This window comes from Misgurnus anguillicaudatus, unplaced genomic scaffold (genome assembly GCF_027580225.2).
Source record: "Misgurnus anguillicaudatus unplaced genomic scaffold, ASM2758022v2 HiC_scaffold_33, whole genome shotgun sequence".
Classification (NCBI taxonomy): domain Eukaryota; kingdom Metazoa; phylum Chordata; class Actinopteri; order Cypriniformes; family Cobitidae; genus Misgurnus; species Misgurnus anguillicaudatus.
The window spans coordinates 909,235-923,925 of record NW_027395283.1 but is presented as its reverse complement, the minus strand read 5'-3'; the positions used below and the strand labels follow the sequence as shown (position 1 = coordinate 923,925).

At 37.4% G+C, this 14,691-nt stretch overlaps 1 protein-coding gene and 1 long non-coding RNA gene across 2 annotated transcripts; both read right to left on the bottom strand.

Moving 5' to 3' along the window:
* Positions 1-1,657: 1,657 nt before the first annotated feature.
* Positions 1,658-4,136, bottom strand: LOC129415829 (uncharacterized). The gene is made up of 3 exons (XR_012368781.1): positions 3,308-4,136; positions 2,842-2,906; positions 1,658-2,465 (listed from the first exon to the last, which is right to left on the bottom strand). It is a non-coding gene; the product is annotated as an uncharacterized lncRNA (long non-coding RNA).
* Positions 4,137-5,922: 1,786 nt separating this feature from the next.
* Positions 5,923-12,548, bottom strand: LOC141363232 (immunoglobulin superfamily member 11-like). The gene is made up of 5 exons (XM_073865825.1): positions 12,120-12,548; positions 11,859-12,014; positions 6,878-7,000; positions 6,642-6,789; positions 5,923-6,552 (listed from the first exon to the last, which is right to left on the bottom strand). The coding sequence occupies exons 1-5, from the start codon at positions 12,280-12,282 to the stop codon at positions 6,072-6,074; spliced, it is 1,071 nt and encodes a 356-aa protein (XP_073721926.1). The 5' UTR covers positions 12,283-12,548; the 3' UTR covers positions 5,923-6,071.
* Positions 12,549-14,691: the final 2,143 nt, after the last annotated feature.

Genomic DNA, 14,691 nt, shown 5'->3' with positions numbered 1-14,691 from the left:
GAGAGATGAACTAAGTATTTTGAGTAAAAGAGTGGCTTTTGCAGGTATCCATGATGTTTTGCTACTTGTACGAATTGTTTTGAGAAATGCACTTACTGTTTTGCAAATTGTAAGTATGATTCGAGAAATGTACCAAAGCGACTGAGAAAAACTGTAACAAGAATCTTCCTAGACCACTTTGTTTGTCTTTGATTGTCAGATATGATTTTTCTATGCTGACTTTGATATTTTTGATTGATGAATTTGAATAACCAAATTATTGATTTAAGTGTAACTTGCATGGCAAAATAAATAATATTCATTTTAAAACTTGTCAAGTCTTTTATTATACTTTCAGTATTTTAGAAAAATACACTGAAGGGGACATAGATTAGTTGAATTACCTCTATTGAAAATTAGATTGGAATGAAGATTGGAGTACTGGCTTCCCCGTTTTAGTTTGAATGGAGAATTGCCTCAACCTAAAACATAGATGGATCCTCTTATTTTCAATGTGTTTTGGAGAAACCTCTAATTTTAAGTTAGAAGGAGAATGCCTCTATGCCCAGCTTTATTGACCTGCCTAAGCACGTTTAAAATTACACCTTATTCTCTATGTGAATAAATATAAGTTGTGATCAGCATCAGAATAATATTTGTAATTTATAAATTGGAGTCCGATAATACCTCTGTGTTACCTCTGTGTAGCTTCTACTCTTCTTTAAAAAACATTAACCTAATTTGCAATGTATCTCTCTTTGGACTTTAGTAAGTTCAAATCTACAAGCGGTTCAGAGACTTTCCATGGTGGGGTATCAGTAAGTGGTATATTGGGACAGAAGATCTTATTGTCCATGCAACATTCCTTAGCCCATATTTTGCTCTTCCATCCAAAACTGTGTCTTCCATCATATGAGTATTCCCAGCAATCCTCCAATACTTTGCGAGTAAGTTGATTATTTGCTGATTGTTGAAGATTTGTCCATCATGTAATTGCCAGTTTTTCCCTTCCAATATCTAGAGGCATATTTCCTATATCTACTCCAATTGCATCTAGGGGATGTTTTAACTGCTCTACAACATATTCTTAGTGCTTTGGATTGAATTATATCTAACTTTTTAAGTAAAGACTTGGTTGCCGAACCATATACAATACATCCATAGCACTAGGTATGTTGTTAACTCTGCCATCGCAGCTGACTTTTTGGTTCCGCTCAACGAAACTCAAGATTTCCTCAGGCAGCGCATGGTGTTGTTGAAAATAATGCTTCTGTTGGTTAGTTGATAGCAAAATTTTTTATTGTTAACACCACTGGAAGAAGCATAGGTACCTTTTCGTTTTCAGTCACCACCTTTCATGTTTAACTACTGGCCGTGCGAGCTCGCCAAAGTCTGTTGTTTGTAAAATCATTGTTGTTTTTGCTGAAGTTGAGTAAAGACATTCTTGCACTCTAAAAATGGTTGGGTTAAAAACAACCCAATTGGCAACCCAGCGCTGGGTAAATATTGGACAGAACACATGCTGGGTTAAAGTAACCCAACACGTTGGGTAACACATTTTAACCCAGCAGGTTGGGTTGTTGAGAAAACCCAACATGTAGTCATTTTAACCATTTATGGGATTAATATTCTGGGTTTTGGGTTATTTTTGCTGGGTTATTTTTATCATGTGCTTTATTGTAAATCAAGACCATTGTTAACAGCAAATAAATGTTTATTTGACTGCAAAATAACTACAAACTCTTACATTTTTACAGTTGTAAGTTGTAAAATCATTTAAAGGACTGCTTACTGACCCAAGTATAAATATATTTATAAAATATCATAAATTATGCACATTGAAGTAACAATGTAACAGGTTGAATCAATTCGTTTGAATTTAAGACAGAATTTGTAATTTTACAGTATATATAAATGAAATACTGAAATGTACATAAACAAAACTACAGCAGTGTAAAAAAGAAACAATGTAATTGTTAAATTAAAAGTAAAATCATTCATAGATGTGTAAAGTTTTTTTAAAGAACAAATGTTTTAAGTTTCACAGAATGGAATGTATTTGACTAAAAATACTTCATTTATTAAAGTTACTCGTCGCGAACAAAGATGTACAAAGGAAACGAACTGGAGAGGATTCATCCATTTGAAAAATGACAGACTACAGGAATTCCCATAGAAGCACATTGCCTGGGGTATTTATTTTTTTAAGCACTTAAAATGCCTTTAAACCAGAGACTGTAAAAAATATGCAAGTAGTGTCCGTGACGTCACCTATTGGTTTGTGAAGAGCATTTTTGAAGCTTAAAGTAGGCGGTGCGTGCCGTCGCCATCTTGGCCGAATTGCAGTTTAAGTCACTTCCGTATTCAGAGAGACTGATTGAGAAAAAAGATTGAGAGATCTGCTGCATGTTTCCCATGGCCAGGACCAAAGGAAAGGGTTTCGAGGATTCTGTCCAGAGAAGAAATTCCACCACATTTGTTGCAATCTACAAAAGAGGAAAACACTTTTAGTGGTCTGAACTGAATGATCAGATTGAAGTATTCAGAAAACCATGTGGGCCAAGTGAATTATATATTTTATAAAAAATTATAAGGGTTTAATTTGCATCCCTGGCCGCATTACCACCACGTGTGAGATTTTTTTTCCAAAAATGCAATAGCCTGTTTACAGTTTGCTTAAGACTTTGGTGTTACACTCCTTTAACTTTTTTGCCAACAACAAAGGCTGCAAACCACACAGACTGACAAATATGATGATCTGATCTGACTATAAAGAATAAAGTACTGCAGAACTAAAATGTAGCAGATAATTAAGACATTCTAAATATATTTTAAATAGGAATTATTAAATGTTATACTTACTGGCTGAAGTTGTTTGAAGGTCTTGCTAGCCTCATCAATGGATGGACGTTAAAACTCTGCACACTCTAAAAAAAAAGGAATTGGAAAACAACATCACATCTGATCTCTGCTAAAAACATAACATCTCTGTTACAGTATCAGCCACAGATCAGAGGGTTGGTCAATATACATTTGAAATCACAGGAGACAACCCAAAAATATTATGAAATGAATATAAAATAGTAACTAAATACGACTCAATAACACTTCTAATTTCATATAACAGTACACATATACATGTTTGTTAACAGATAGTCACTTCCACGCAGCCTCCGTCTTGGTGACAAATACGTTTATGTTTTCAAGTTCATATTCAAACACTTAAATTATTGTTTCATTTTAAAAGAGAGGAACAAGCATACATATAAGACACCAGTTCTTGGAAACGCTGTTTCGTTTTAATTTATCGACGCGTTACCTGCCGTACCGACTGTGAAGTGAATGTGCTTCTTGTCTTTGCCTCAGTGACAGCGTAGACGACGGCTCCGTGATCCTCCGCCGTGGCGCCGCCGGTAAAGTTAACATGTGCTTCTGCTCGCGCCTCGCCCTTTGCGGTCTGTCTTTACATATCGAATGACAAGAAAGCAATTCGTTTGTCGCTAAATTTAATTTAACAGCGTCGCTATCGCTTGTTAAGCTGGGAAAGGGAAAACTATGCGCGTGTGTGACACAAAAAGCCGAAGTGGGTTGCGGAGGTCCACTCTGTACCGGTTTTGACTCGCTTTGTTAAAGGCTTACAGAAATTGCCATGAGTTAACGTAATCAACCGTGTGATGGGGATTTTGTAACATCTGTTTTATTAATTTTATTAATATGCCATATCAAACATCTTAGAACGATTATTCAAGTCAATTTGTGTAAATGGCGATCTGAGGTAACAGTTGTCATTCCTCTAAATTACACCCGTCGTCTTAGTCAGTATAAATTAACACGTTGCTGTCTCGCAAAATGTTATAATCTTGTTTATATTCATGAAATGTTCACAAAAGCATATAAACTTACCTTGAAACAACTGCTTCAGTGACTCTGTCCTTTCACGACGACCATTGCTGAGCACATTCAAACATCAAGGGCGCGAAGCACGTGAGCCTCTTCAAACAACCCAACATAATAACCCAGCAGTTTTAACCCAACACCTAGAAAACTGAAACTACCCAAAAAGTGTTTAAAATGTAAAAAAATAACCCAGCAAAACAACCCAACAGACTCAACCCAGCATTTTGGGTTAAAAAATAACCCAGCCATTTTTAGAGTGTGAAATTGTAAAGACATTTAGTTTATTTGCTAAACTTCAAGTGAACGAAATTGTAATAAATTTGAGCGACGACCATGGGAGTTTTGCGACCCCCAAAATCTGCTTGAATGGACAAAGAATGTGAAGAATGCGTATGGCCATGTAGTAGATGTCTGTATATATTAGAATGTGTGCGAAATGTAATGTAAATGTAAAACAATAAAATAGTAATGAATTGAATATTTTTGTTTTTAATCTAAAACTTGTAAAGGAGTTTAGATACGAAACCCTTTGGTTAAAAACAAATGAGACCTTGGAACCAATCTTGAGGTTATTAGCGATATTCTGAATAAAGAGTGTTATTTGGTGTAATTAGTAGTTTGTTCTTTTATATATCTGACTTTTCAGAGGTAGAATATGTAGAGGATACGGCAAACAGCTTATCTTGCAAGATTCAGGTCAATATCTCAAAAATTAAAAAAGTTATGGCAAAAAAAAACATAATTTTCATGATTCGATCACACATTTTCTTGAATTTTAATGGAAAACATGGGACAAAATAAAGTGATGATTTTCATGTTTCAAATGGTCAGTATTTTGTTATTCTTAAACCCATAAACATGATCTTGGTCTCATATAAAAGCTTTTTTCAAGCTCTTTCTGAACAACCAGTCTTAGCATTTAACCATTTTGAAAATTTTAGCAGCATACCTAATAGCACGATTTGTTCTGCGCATGCGCGTGATTAAACAAGCAAACTGTGATCTTTTCACAATCGCTCTCGCGGACGTCGATCGGTCTGCATGAAGTCAAATAAACCTTATCGTTGTAGATGTCTCCATATTTTTATTTTTTACTAACAAACCTATGAGTTGAATATGGTGCTTTATATAGGAAGACATCTAAAACAGGACTAAAATGAGAAACACAATTTAGGGACATATGCAAAACAATTACACTGTTATGTTTACAATTTGCTATGTGGACAAACGATGGAAATCCTCCACATTTTAAAGCCATCAACTTTGATTCATGGACTCAATCTCCCGAATTGCCATCCTTGCACCCACATAAGATGTCATTAAACATTTCTAAGGAGACATTGAATAATAAAAAATCACAATTTAGATTTGGGCAAAAGAAATTTTTATTCACATTCTATTCTACAAGTCATTAAATTATTTACAGTTTAAAAAATCAAAGCAAGAAATAAACAAAATAAACAGTGAGTGTTAATATCTTATTTCAGTATTCTTTCATATAACATACAGAAGAATCTGAATCTACCTCCTCTGACAGCAGCACACAACTGAAGTGAATTTCCACTGATGAATCAATATACTTTAGAAATCATTTCATACTCTGAGCTTTCTCTGACTCCATATAATACCTACACTATTCATTAGATAGCTGATCTATTTTATATCTGTAGTGTTTTTAGAGGTAGACTACGGCTATACTGTCAGTAGTGTTGAATTAGGATGGTTAAAACAGATCTACAGTAAGACTTTTCATTCAAATGAAATCAAACAGATATGAGGACTACATTGAGTTTCAGTGCAAACTCATGTGAAGTGAAACTCAGCATTAATACTGTCTGAACCAAACTCTCCAAATTAAAGAAAGAGAGAATATAATTCTTGCTTTATATAACAAACTTTTTCCTTTTCCCATTCCAGTGTTAAAGCAGTAAAAATGTACTAAAAAGTTTTGATCTGATCAAACAAAGCATCATGCACATTCAAATATCTTCTCTGGATGTGACAGGGAGGGAGAAAGACGTCATTTAAGTTTATTTGTCACTGGAGGGCCTTCAGAAAATTCAGTTTATTGTCAAGAATTAAAAAATTAACAAAGCAAACAGTCAATGAGCACAAGGTGTGTTAATGGTGATGTGGATCAGTTTTAGTTGGCATCAGCTGAACTCGGTTATAAAACAGTTTGATTTAGTCAGATATCAGACGAGTGACCCAGCTCTGCTCTGGGCGGGCACCATGACTGGCACGGCTCCCATGCGCTCCAGTGTGGCCTGACTCACGGCGTACGAGTGCGTGTGTTGCTGCCCGTGAGTCACTGCAGGCGTCGTGGTGACGGTCGGGCGGAGGCTCAGTGAGCCGTTACTGCGGGTCATGACAGGTGGGGAGGGGGCGGAGTTGGTGGTGACCACCAGTGTCTTGGGCGGGGGTAGGGTGTGGCTGCCGTTGGCATAGGCGGGGCGCGGAGGGGCGTTTCCCGCTGTGTTGGCCCCGCCTGTGAAGGTCTGTCGCGTGTCGCCGTTGTAACGTGTGTATGAGTTGGTGTCGTAGTTTGGTTTTGGGTTGTGCCAGTAGCGGCTGTTGTAGGTGTTGGTGGACGTCAGCGTGTCGTTCTCTGAAGACGAGGCGTCCGCGTTGAAGGCCTTAACTGATGAAGATCTCTTTGGTGGAAGATCGTCCTCCCTGAGGATTGTGGGAAAATGTAATTTATGATCATCATATACAATTAAATCGTTGTATCAATAGATTAAAAATAAAGAATAAAGAGTCACCTGATCTCATTGGGAATTTCATCTTCCTCATATTTATTTTTATTTCTCCAGTAGAAGAGTGTGACCAGCACCAGCAGACAGCAGATGATCACAGCCAGAATGCTCGTGGCAACGGTACCGGCGATCAGACCCACACTCTGTGTCTGAGCTGTGATATGAAACAGAGCTGTGATCAAACCTCATATCTGATCATGTGACAGTGTTTGTGTCTGTAATGTCTCTCCTTACACACTTACGTGCTACAACCTGCAGGTTAAGGACACAGGTGCTCTTTCCTATGATGTTTGACGCAGTGCACTGATACAGGCCGGATGTGCTGGTGCTGATGTTTCTCAGTGTGACGCTTCCCTGCATCTGATCTGAGAACAGCAGCATAAGTATTCATAAACATTACATTTTTCTGCACATCAACACACTTGATTTCAATGCAAGTTAAGAATATGAGGAAACTATGAATAGTTTTATATCATTTATAGCAATGCTTCCCAAACTGTGGTTTGTGGCCCCCCCGGTGGGCTGTAGTGGTATTGCAGTGTGGCAGTGGCTTGGGTTGAATTAAAAATGTAACATTTTCAATTAAAGTCAAGTGAATTTTATTGAATTTGACTCTTGACTGTTACACACTTTGATGTCATATGTAAAAAAGTATGCAGTGTTATGGATTTACAATATATTTTGCATTTGATATTAATATCCACCAACTGCAGGTGAAACTCAAACATGGCCAGTAACACACATGTTTCCTCACCAGCTAATGTTTGACGCATTGATCATTATTTAAATAAATTGAACATTAATTATTTCCTATCACTTTGCATATCACATAACACTTCTCTGTTACAGCTCCTCACCAAAAACAAATCTCCAACATTAAAAGCGCAAGCAAGAAGCGCACGTCACAAATACATTTAGTACCTGTCCCAAATGGCACACTTCGGACTTGTGGACTTCCTCAGAATCCACACTTTGATAAAAAAATATAGTCCAGACCTAAGGGACCTTTGACTCGAGTCCATGAGAGTCGTATTTAGGGACAGACTCGAGCGTCACGCCGGAAATAGGAAATGAAGTTCCCCAATAGTGTGCACTCCTCCTATCCGTCGTCTGATTGCTCTTTCACAAAGACTTTTGAGTTGGTAAAGTGCGTGAAGCCTGTAGCAGTGTGGGGTTCACTAAGAACCGCATCAAGGATGTAAAGGGGGCACTGAGCAGCACACTTTGGAGCATATAAATGACAGATGTGACACCCTACGGACTCATAGACAAAGGCCCTGTCCCAAATGGTGCACTTCATGTGGACTTTCGTTCTCATGGCCTTAACCTCTTAAACCCTGAGGACCCAGTCCCGGGTACAAAATTTCGTATTTTGACTCAAATAAAATATTCTTTTGATCTTTAATGGTCCATCATGGACCCCAGTAACACATATGAGATACTGTTTGAAAGCTTAGACTCTCTACTTTCTCCAGATATGCATCACTTTGAGAAATCTTTTACTGTAAGAAAGTTATTTACACTTAATTTACACTATCACCCCCCCCCCATAATTTTTTATATGATTTAATATTCACATATTTCATATTTTTCAAGTATGACAAACATGGGCAAGTCTTATATCAAATGAAAGCTCTCACTCTCAGGAATAAGGCTACAGCGTTATTTTTGTTCTATTATCAACACATATCCAACAATAGTTGAATGAATAATAAGGTAAAAAATCGTCTTTTGTAAACATATGGGAAAATTGAGTGTGGACTGCCTCAGATAGCACATATAGCCACAAATGATACACCATCTTTTCTCTTAGGTCCTACTCTAAAAAATGAGTCCATTCACAACATTTTCTTAGGTTGTGTGCATGAATAATCTCTTGTTATTTATTATATGTGCAAAACAAAAAATTAATATTTATATGAAAAATGTATTTTCGGACACTTCAGTAAAATGAAAATAACTTTTGAATGCGACATGCTAAAGAGATCATTCTTTTTTTGGGTGTTTACTGTCTGCTGCTGGTAACAACCAGAACTGTCTGCAGTCTGCTAGAGCACCCAGAACCAGAGTTATACACTATCAGAGGCAGTATTTACAACATATAAAAAGAAAATTTGGTGTTTCCTCATATGAAAAACAACATAAATAACACTATTTGTCACAAACAGCAGCTTTTTATGTAACTTCAAAGGGTTTTCTTTAAAATGATATAAAGCAATTGCATTTATTCCACTGTATGTGGTTATGGGAGCACTTCAAATGTTTTTAGGCAGAAATTGTATACAAAAAGGGTATTATTCCTCCCATCAGTTGGAGTAAAATAACTTTTGCATAGATTATGATAGAGAAAAAAATCTTTTTTCCTCTGTAAGCTGGCAATTGCTGGAATCAAACAAAACTGTCTGCAGGGAGCTGAGGCACTCAGGGCCAGAGTTATACACTTTTAAATAAAAACTTTAGAAAAAAAACATCAAAAAGCGCCTATTTATTTTTGTGTTTATTAGAGGACTGACATCACATACAACCATGTTTAGCACTTTCAACAGTGTTTTATGTAATTTCAAAGGGTTTCCTGTAAAATGATACCAAACATTTGTATGTAAACCTCTGCATGTGGGTATGGGAAGCTTTTGAAATTGGGTAGGCCAAATCCAGGCGAAAATCCCCAAAATAGCTTCAGGGTGGAAGAAGAAATTGCGTGCACTCGCTTAGTCTACAAGTCTGTAAGTTGTCCCATCTGTCTGTTTTACGCTTCGAAGTGTGCTCATCAGCGCCCCCTTGATGAGTTCTTCGGTGAAGCCCGCACTGCAGCAGGCTTCATGCACTTTACCATCCCAGAAGTCTTTGCGAAAGAGCAATCAGACCAATCAGACGACGGAAGGGAGGAGTTCACACTGACGGGCAACTTCAAATCCTATTTCCGGCGTGATGCTCGAGTCTGTCCCAAAATACGACTCAGGTGCACCCACGTGGACTCGCATGAAGGGTCCCTAAAGTCTGCACTAGATGATGTCATCAAAGTATAGACTCTGAGGAGGACCACAAGTCCGGAGTGTGCCATTTGGGACCGGCCTAAGGAAGCATGCACAATATAAGGCCATGAGACTGAAAGTCCACATGATGTGCGCCATTTGGGACAGGGCCTTAGGTGTATATAACTTCATTTGGCGACGCAACAACTGCGTGCATAATCCGCTTGTCGGCTGTTGGTTTTTAGCAGCACGCTTGGCTATCAGCACCCACATACCAAACTTCTGACGCATCACAAAGTTTAACACTGCAAAAACCAATATAATATACGTACTGACCGAACCCTAGCCTTTGCATTTATGTGTGCGCTGTTTTTAAACCCACAAATTTAAACTCATTGATGACACTTTATTTATTCATAAATTGAACTTTTGTGTCTGTGGTGATGAGATTAATTTTTTGCAACAATCATGAGTAGATAATGACGTGTCCTGCATGCAATAATTAAATGCTTCGCGTCGGACCCTTGCACATGATTTTATTAGAGTAAAAGTATTTACTATAATAAATAACAGTTTCTATACCACATGCTACAAATATATTTTTAAACGATGGTTCCTGTTAATCCAGATTATAGTAAATTTGGTTTAACTGTAAAAAAAATAAAAATATGAGGACCTGGTAACTTTTAGTAAGTTCTTGAGAGGTCTCACCCCCTCTAAAGTTTGGGAAGCTTTGATCAATATCACACTGCAGAATAACTGTAATAACACAAATCATCCTGTAGGTGGTAGTAGAGTTGTAGTTATCTTTAGATATAAATCTGAAAACTGAGTTTCTTTTAAAGATATATAGAAACGATTATACACATAAATATTTAGTCTCTCGCTGCTTAGTTTTTATTATTGTTATAAAAATAAAAATGTATATCTATATAATATTTTATGTAAAAATAAAAATGCTGTCTTTAGAATAAGACTACTGTAGTGTCACAATGCATTCTGTAAAAAATAGTTATCTTGTTATCTTTCAGGAGTACAAAATGACTTCAATGCAGTCATCAGCTAAAAGTCCCCCAACTACATTTGATGTAATGTTGTAGTCTTATTCTACACTGCAAAATATCACTTTCTTACTTAGTATTTTTGTCTTGTTTATATATCTAAAAATTCTTAAATTAAGATGCTTTTTCTTGATGAGCAAAATGACCTTAGTAAATAAGGCTAGTTTAAGACAAATAATATACAATTTAAGTGAAATTGTCCTTAAAACAAGCAAAATTATCTGCCAATGGGGTGAGAAAAAAATTATGATCTCACCCCATTGGCAGATATTTTTGCTTGTATTATGCACAAATTCACTTAAATTGTATATTTTTTTGTCTAAAAACTAGTATTATTTTCTTAGGTCATTTTGCTCATTAAGAAAATACTTCTTGATTTAAGAATTTTTAGATATTTCTTCTGAAAACAAGACAAAAATACTAAGTATGAAAGTCATTTTTTGCAGTGTAAAGCAGCTGATGTTTCTTTTGGACAGAGCAGGTAGAGTAAAGTCACCTCACTGTACACTGTAAAAAATACTTTGCTGCTGTTGATTTTTTGTTGAATCAAACTTAGATTTACAAGTCATGTCAACACAGATGAGTTGTCACAACTTATAAAATATAGTTGAAAAAAGTCAACTTAATTTTATAAAGTTATAACAACTCATCTCTAGCCAAGATAAATAATAGTAAGTTGAAATGACTTGTAAATCCGAGTTGATTCAACAAAAAATGTTAAGGCAGCAAAGTATTTTTTACAGTGTACCTAAAGGGATAGTTTACCCAAAAATAAAAAATCTGTCATTTTGTCATCCGCATTTTGTTGTAAACCTGTATGAATTTCTTTTATTTCTGATGAACACAAAATAAGATATTTTGAGAAATGATGCACACAGCTGATTGTAACCATTGACATCTATAGTAGGAAAAATAAATACAAAGGAATTCAGTGCATACTGTGGGTATCTGTGTGGTTACCATCGTTTATCAAAAAAATAAAAATGTTTGTGTTCATCAAAATAAAATAAAAACTTCAACATGAGGGTGAGCAAATGATGACAGCATTTTCATTTTTGTGTGAACTATCTATTTAAACACACACAGTGGACCGGGACGGGTAGAAATGACATCACAGCATGAGTCAAGAGCTGCAGATTTACCAGAGAATGTGGGACAATATTGAATTCCCACAGGCAGTGATTTAGTACCTTGCATGGCATTGTGGGGAAGTTTGGGCACCGACTCGAGTTTTTCCCAGGAGTAGACAGGTGTGGGGATGCCCTCCTCCGAACCACACAACAACATCACATCACTGCCAACATCAAGCGAACCCTGAATACGACAGGACGGTGTGGAAGGAGGAACTACAGCATACACAAAAGATTATGAGTTATTTATTACACTATTATATACACTACAGAAACAGTAAAAGTAGTGTAAACAGTAGTATGTATCTGTATGTCACTTACCAAGCACAGTGAGGCCGATCACGCCTATATTTCGTCCTCCACGGTCCGGCAGGTTATTTACCAGACACTGGTACGTTCCCGTGTCAGACAGTTGTGTGTTATTGATGAAGATTGAGGCACTTGTGCTGGGCATAGTGGACACGAAACCCACCCGTCCGTTCATGTGATTGGCTAAACTGAAGACCTGACCACCCTGATAGATGATCACCTGTGAGGAGACGCAGAAGAATCAAAGAGTCATATTCAAACAAAGTGAATCATTACAACAGATTCAATCGACAGGGGTTTGTTATGTGCTGGGCTATCTAGAAAATCAATGCAAGTATAATATTGCACACAGATACACACACATGTACATGCCTACAGATGTAGACACACACACACCTGCCCCCCTTGCTCAGTCTGACCCACAGAACAAATGAATCTTCTGCACTAATTAACCCACAACAGCAGAGTTCAGAACAACAGATGCTCAACACACAACACATACAACATATATAGACAAACAACAACACACACACTCACTCACTTACAGTACACAACACACGTCCACACGCATCCACAACACCAAACACAACATACATGCAACACATAAACATACAGAACACAACATTCAAGGTACACTGACCTAAAGGATTATTAGGAACATCTATTCAATTTCTCATTAATGCAATTATCTAATCAACCAATCACATTGCAGTTGCTTCAATGCATTTAGGGGTGTGGTCCTGGTCAAGACAATCTCCTGAACTCCAAACTGAATGTGATTTAAGCAATTTTGAGCGTGGCATGGTTTTTGGTGCCAGACGGGCCGGTCTGAGTATTTCACAATCTGCTCAGTTACTGGGATTTTCACGCACAACCATTTCTAGGGTTTACAAAGAATGGTGTGAAAGAGGAAAAACATCCAGTATACGGCAGTCCTGTGGGTGAAAATGCCTTGTTGATGCTAGAGGTCAGAGGAGAATGGACCGACTGATTCAAGCTGATAGAAGAGCAACTTTGACTGAAACAACCACTTGTTACAACCGAGGTATGCAGCAAAGCATTTGTGAAGACACAACACGCACAACCTTGAGGCGGATGGGCTACAACAGCAGAAGACCCCACCGGGTACCACTCATCTCCACTACAAATAGAAAAAAAGAGGCTACAATTTGCTCAAGCTCACCAAAATTAGACAGTTGAAGACTGGAAAAATGTTGCCTCGATTTCTGTTGAGACATTTAGATGGTAGAGTCAGAATTTGGCGTAAACAGAATGAGAACATGGATCCATCATGCCTTGTTATCACTGTGCAGGCTGCTGGTGGTGTAATTGTGTGGCGGATGTTTTCTTGGCACACTTTAGGCCCCTTAGTGCCAAGTGGGCATCGTTTAAATGCCACGGCCTACCTGAGCATTGTTTCTGACCATGTCCATCCCTTTATGACCACCATGAACTCGTCCTCTGATGACTACTTCCAGCAGGATAATGCACCATGTCACAAAGCTTGAATCATTTCAAATTGGTTTCTTGAACATGACAATGAGTTCACTTTACTAAAATGGCCTCAGCAGTCACCAGATCTCAACCCAATAGAGCATCTTTGGGATGTGGTGGAACGGGAGCTTCGTGCCCTGGATGTGCATCCCACAAATCTCCATCAACTGCAAGATGCTATCCTATCAATATGGGCCAACATTTCTAAAGAATGCTTTCAGCACCTTGTTAAATCAATGCCACATAGAATTAAGGCAGTTCTGAAGGGGAAAGGGGGTCAAACACAGTATTAGTATGGTGTTCCTAATAATCCTTTAGGTGAGTATTTTACAAACAGTCTGTTTCTGCAGAGAAAATCATTAAAAACATCAGAGCTCATATTAGTGCAGTAAAATCCTTCATTTATGTCTGTGTTATAGCAGTGCAGCATTGAGCTTCATATCATTTACACTTCTTTCTCCTCTTCATTAAACATCTGATCGAGCTAAAAATGTGACTTTATAACCTTTAAACGTCATTAGCAAAAACTAAAAAAGAAAGATTTTCATGATTTACTTTAAAATATGCACAGATATGTGCCGTGACTCAAATGTTGAGATGTTTGTATGTCAGCAGTGTGAATCTTTACATTAACTTCAGATTGTTTGTGCTGTCGTATCCCAGCATGCTTTGTGTCCGAGATAAGTACAAGTTATGTGAAGTGTGTAACATATGTCTGTAATGGTTTTGTTCTGTGTTTACTTGTGTTCTGTGTATTTTTGTATTTTGGACTTTTATTTTGATACCCTGCTCTGTTCTGACTTTTATTTTGATATTCGTCATGCCATGTCACAGTTCACATTTCCTGTCTGTCTGTATATAAGTCACTTCCTGTTCACCTGTTCCGGGCTGAATATTATATATAGTAAGCCTGTCTGTTACCTGTCTGAGACCTGTTACCTGAATTCTGTTTTTGTTATCTGTTTATCTGTTTAACCTGTTACCTGGATCTGCCTGTTTTTTGACCTGTGCCTGTTACCTTGGATTTTGATTGTTACTCTGCCTGCCCTGAACCTAGCCTGTATTTGGATTTCGATTATTGGATAACCCT

Bases quoted from the DNA above. Each gene is read 5' to 3' on its own strand.
- LOC141363232 (XM_073865825.1), bottom strand. From the start codon at position 12,282: ATGAACGGACGGGTGGGTTTCGTGTCCACTATGCCCAGCACAAGTGCC. The intron at 6,790-6,877 runs GTAAGTGTGTAA...TTCATATCACAG, and splicing joins TAACCTGCAGGTTGTAGCAC to CTCAGACACAGAGTGTGGGT. The intron at 6,553-6,641 runs GTGACTCTTTAT...CACAATCCTCAG, and splicing joins GAAATTCCCAATGAGATCAG to GGAGGACGATCTTCCACCAA.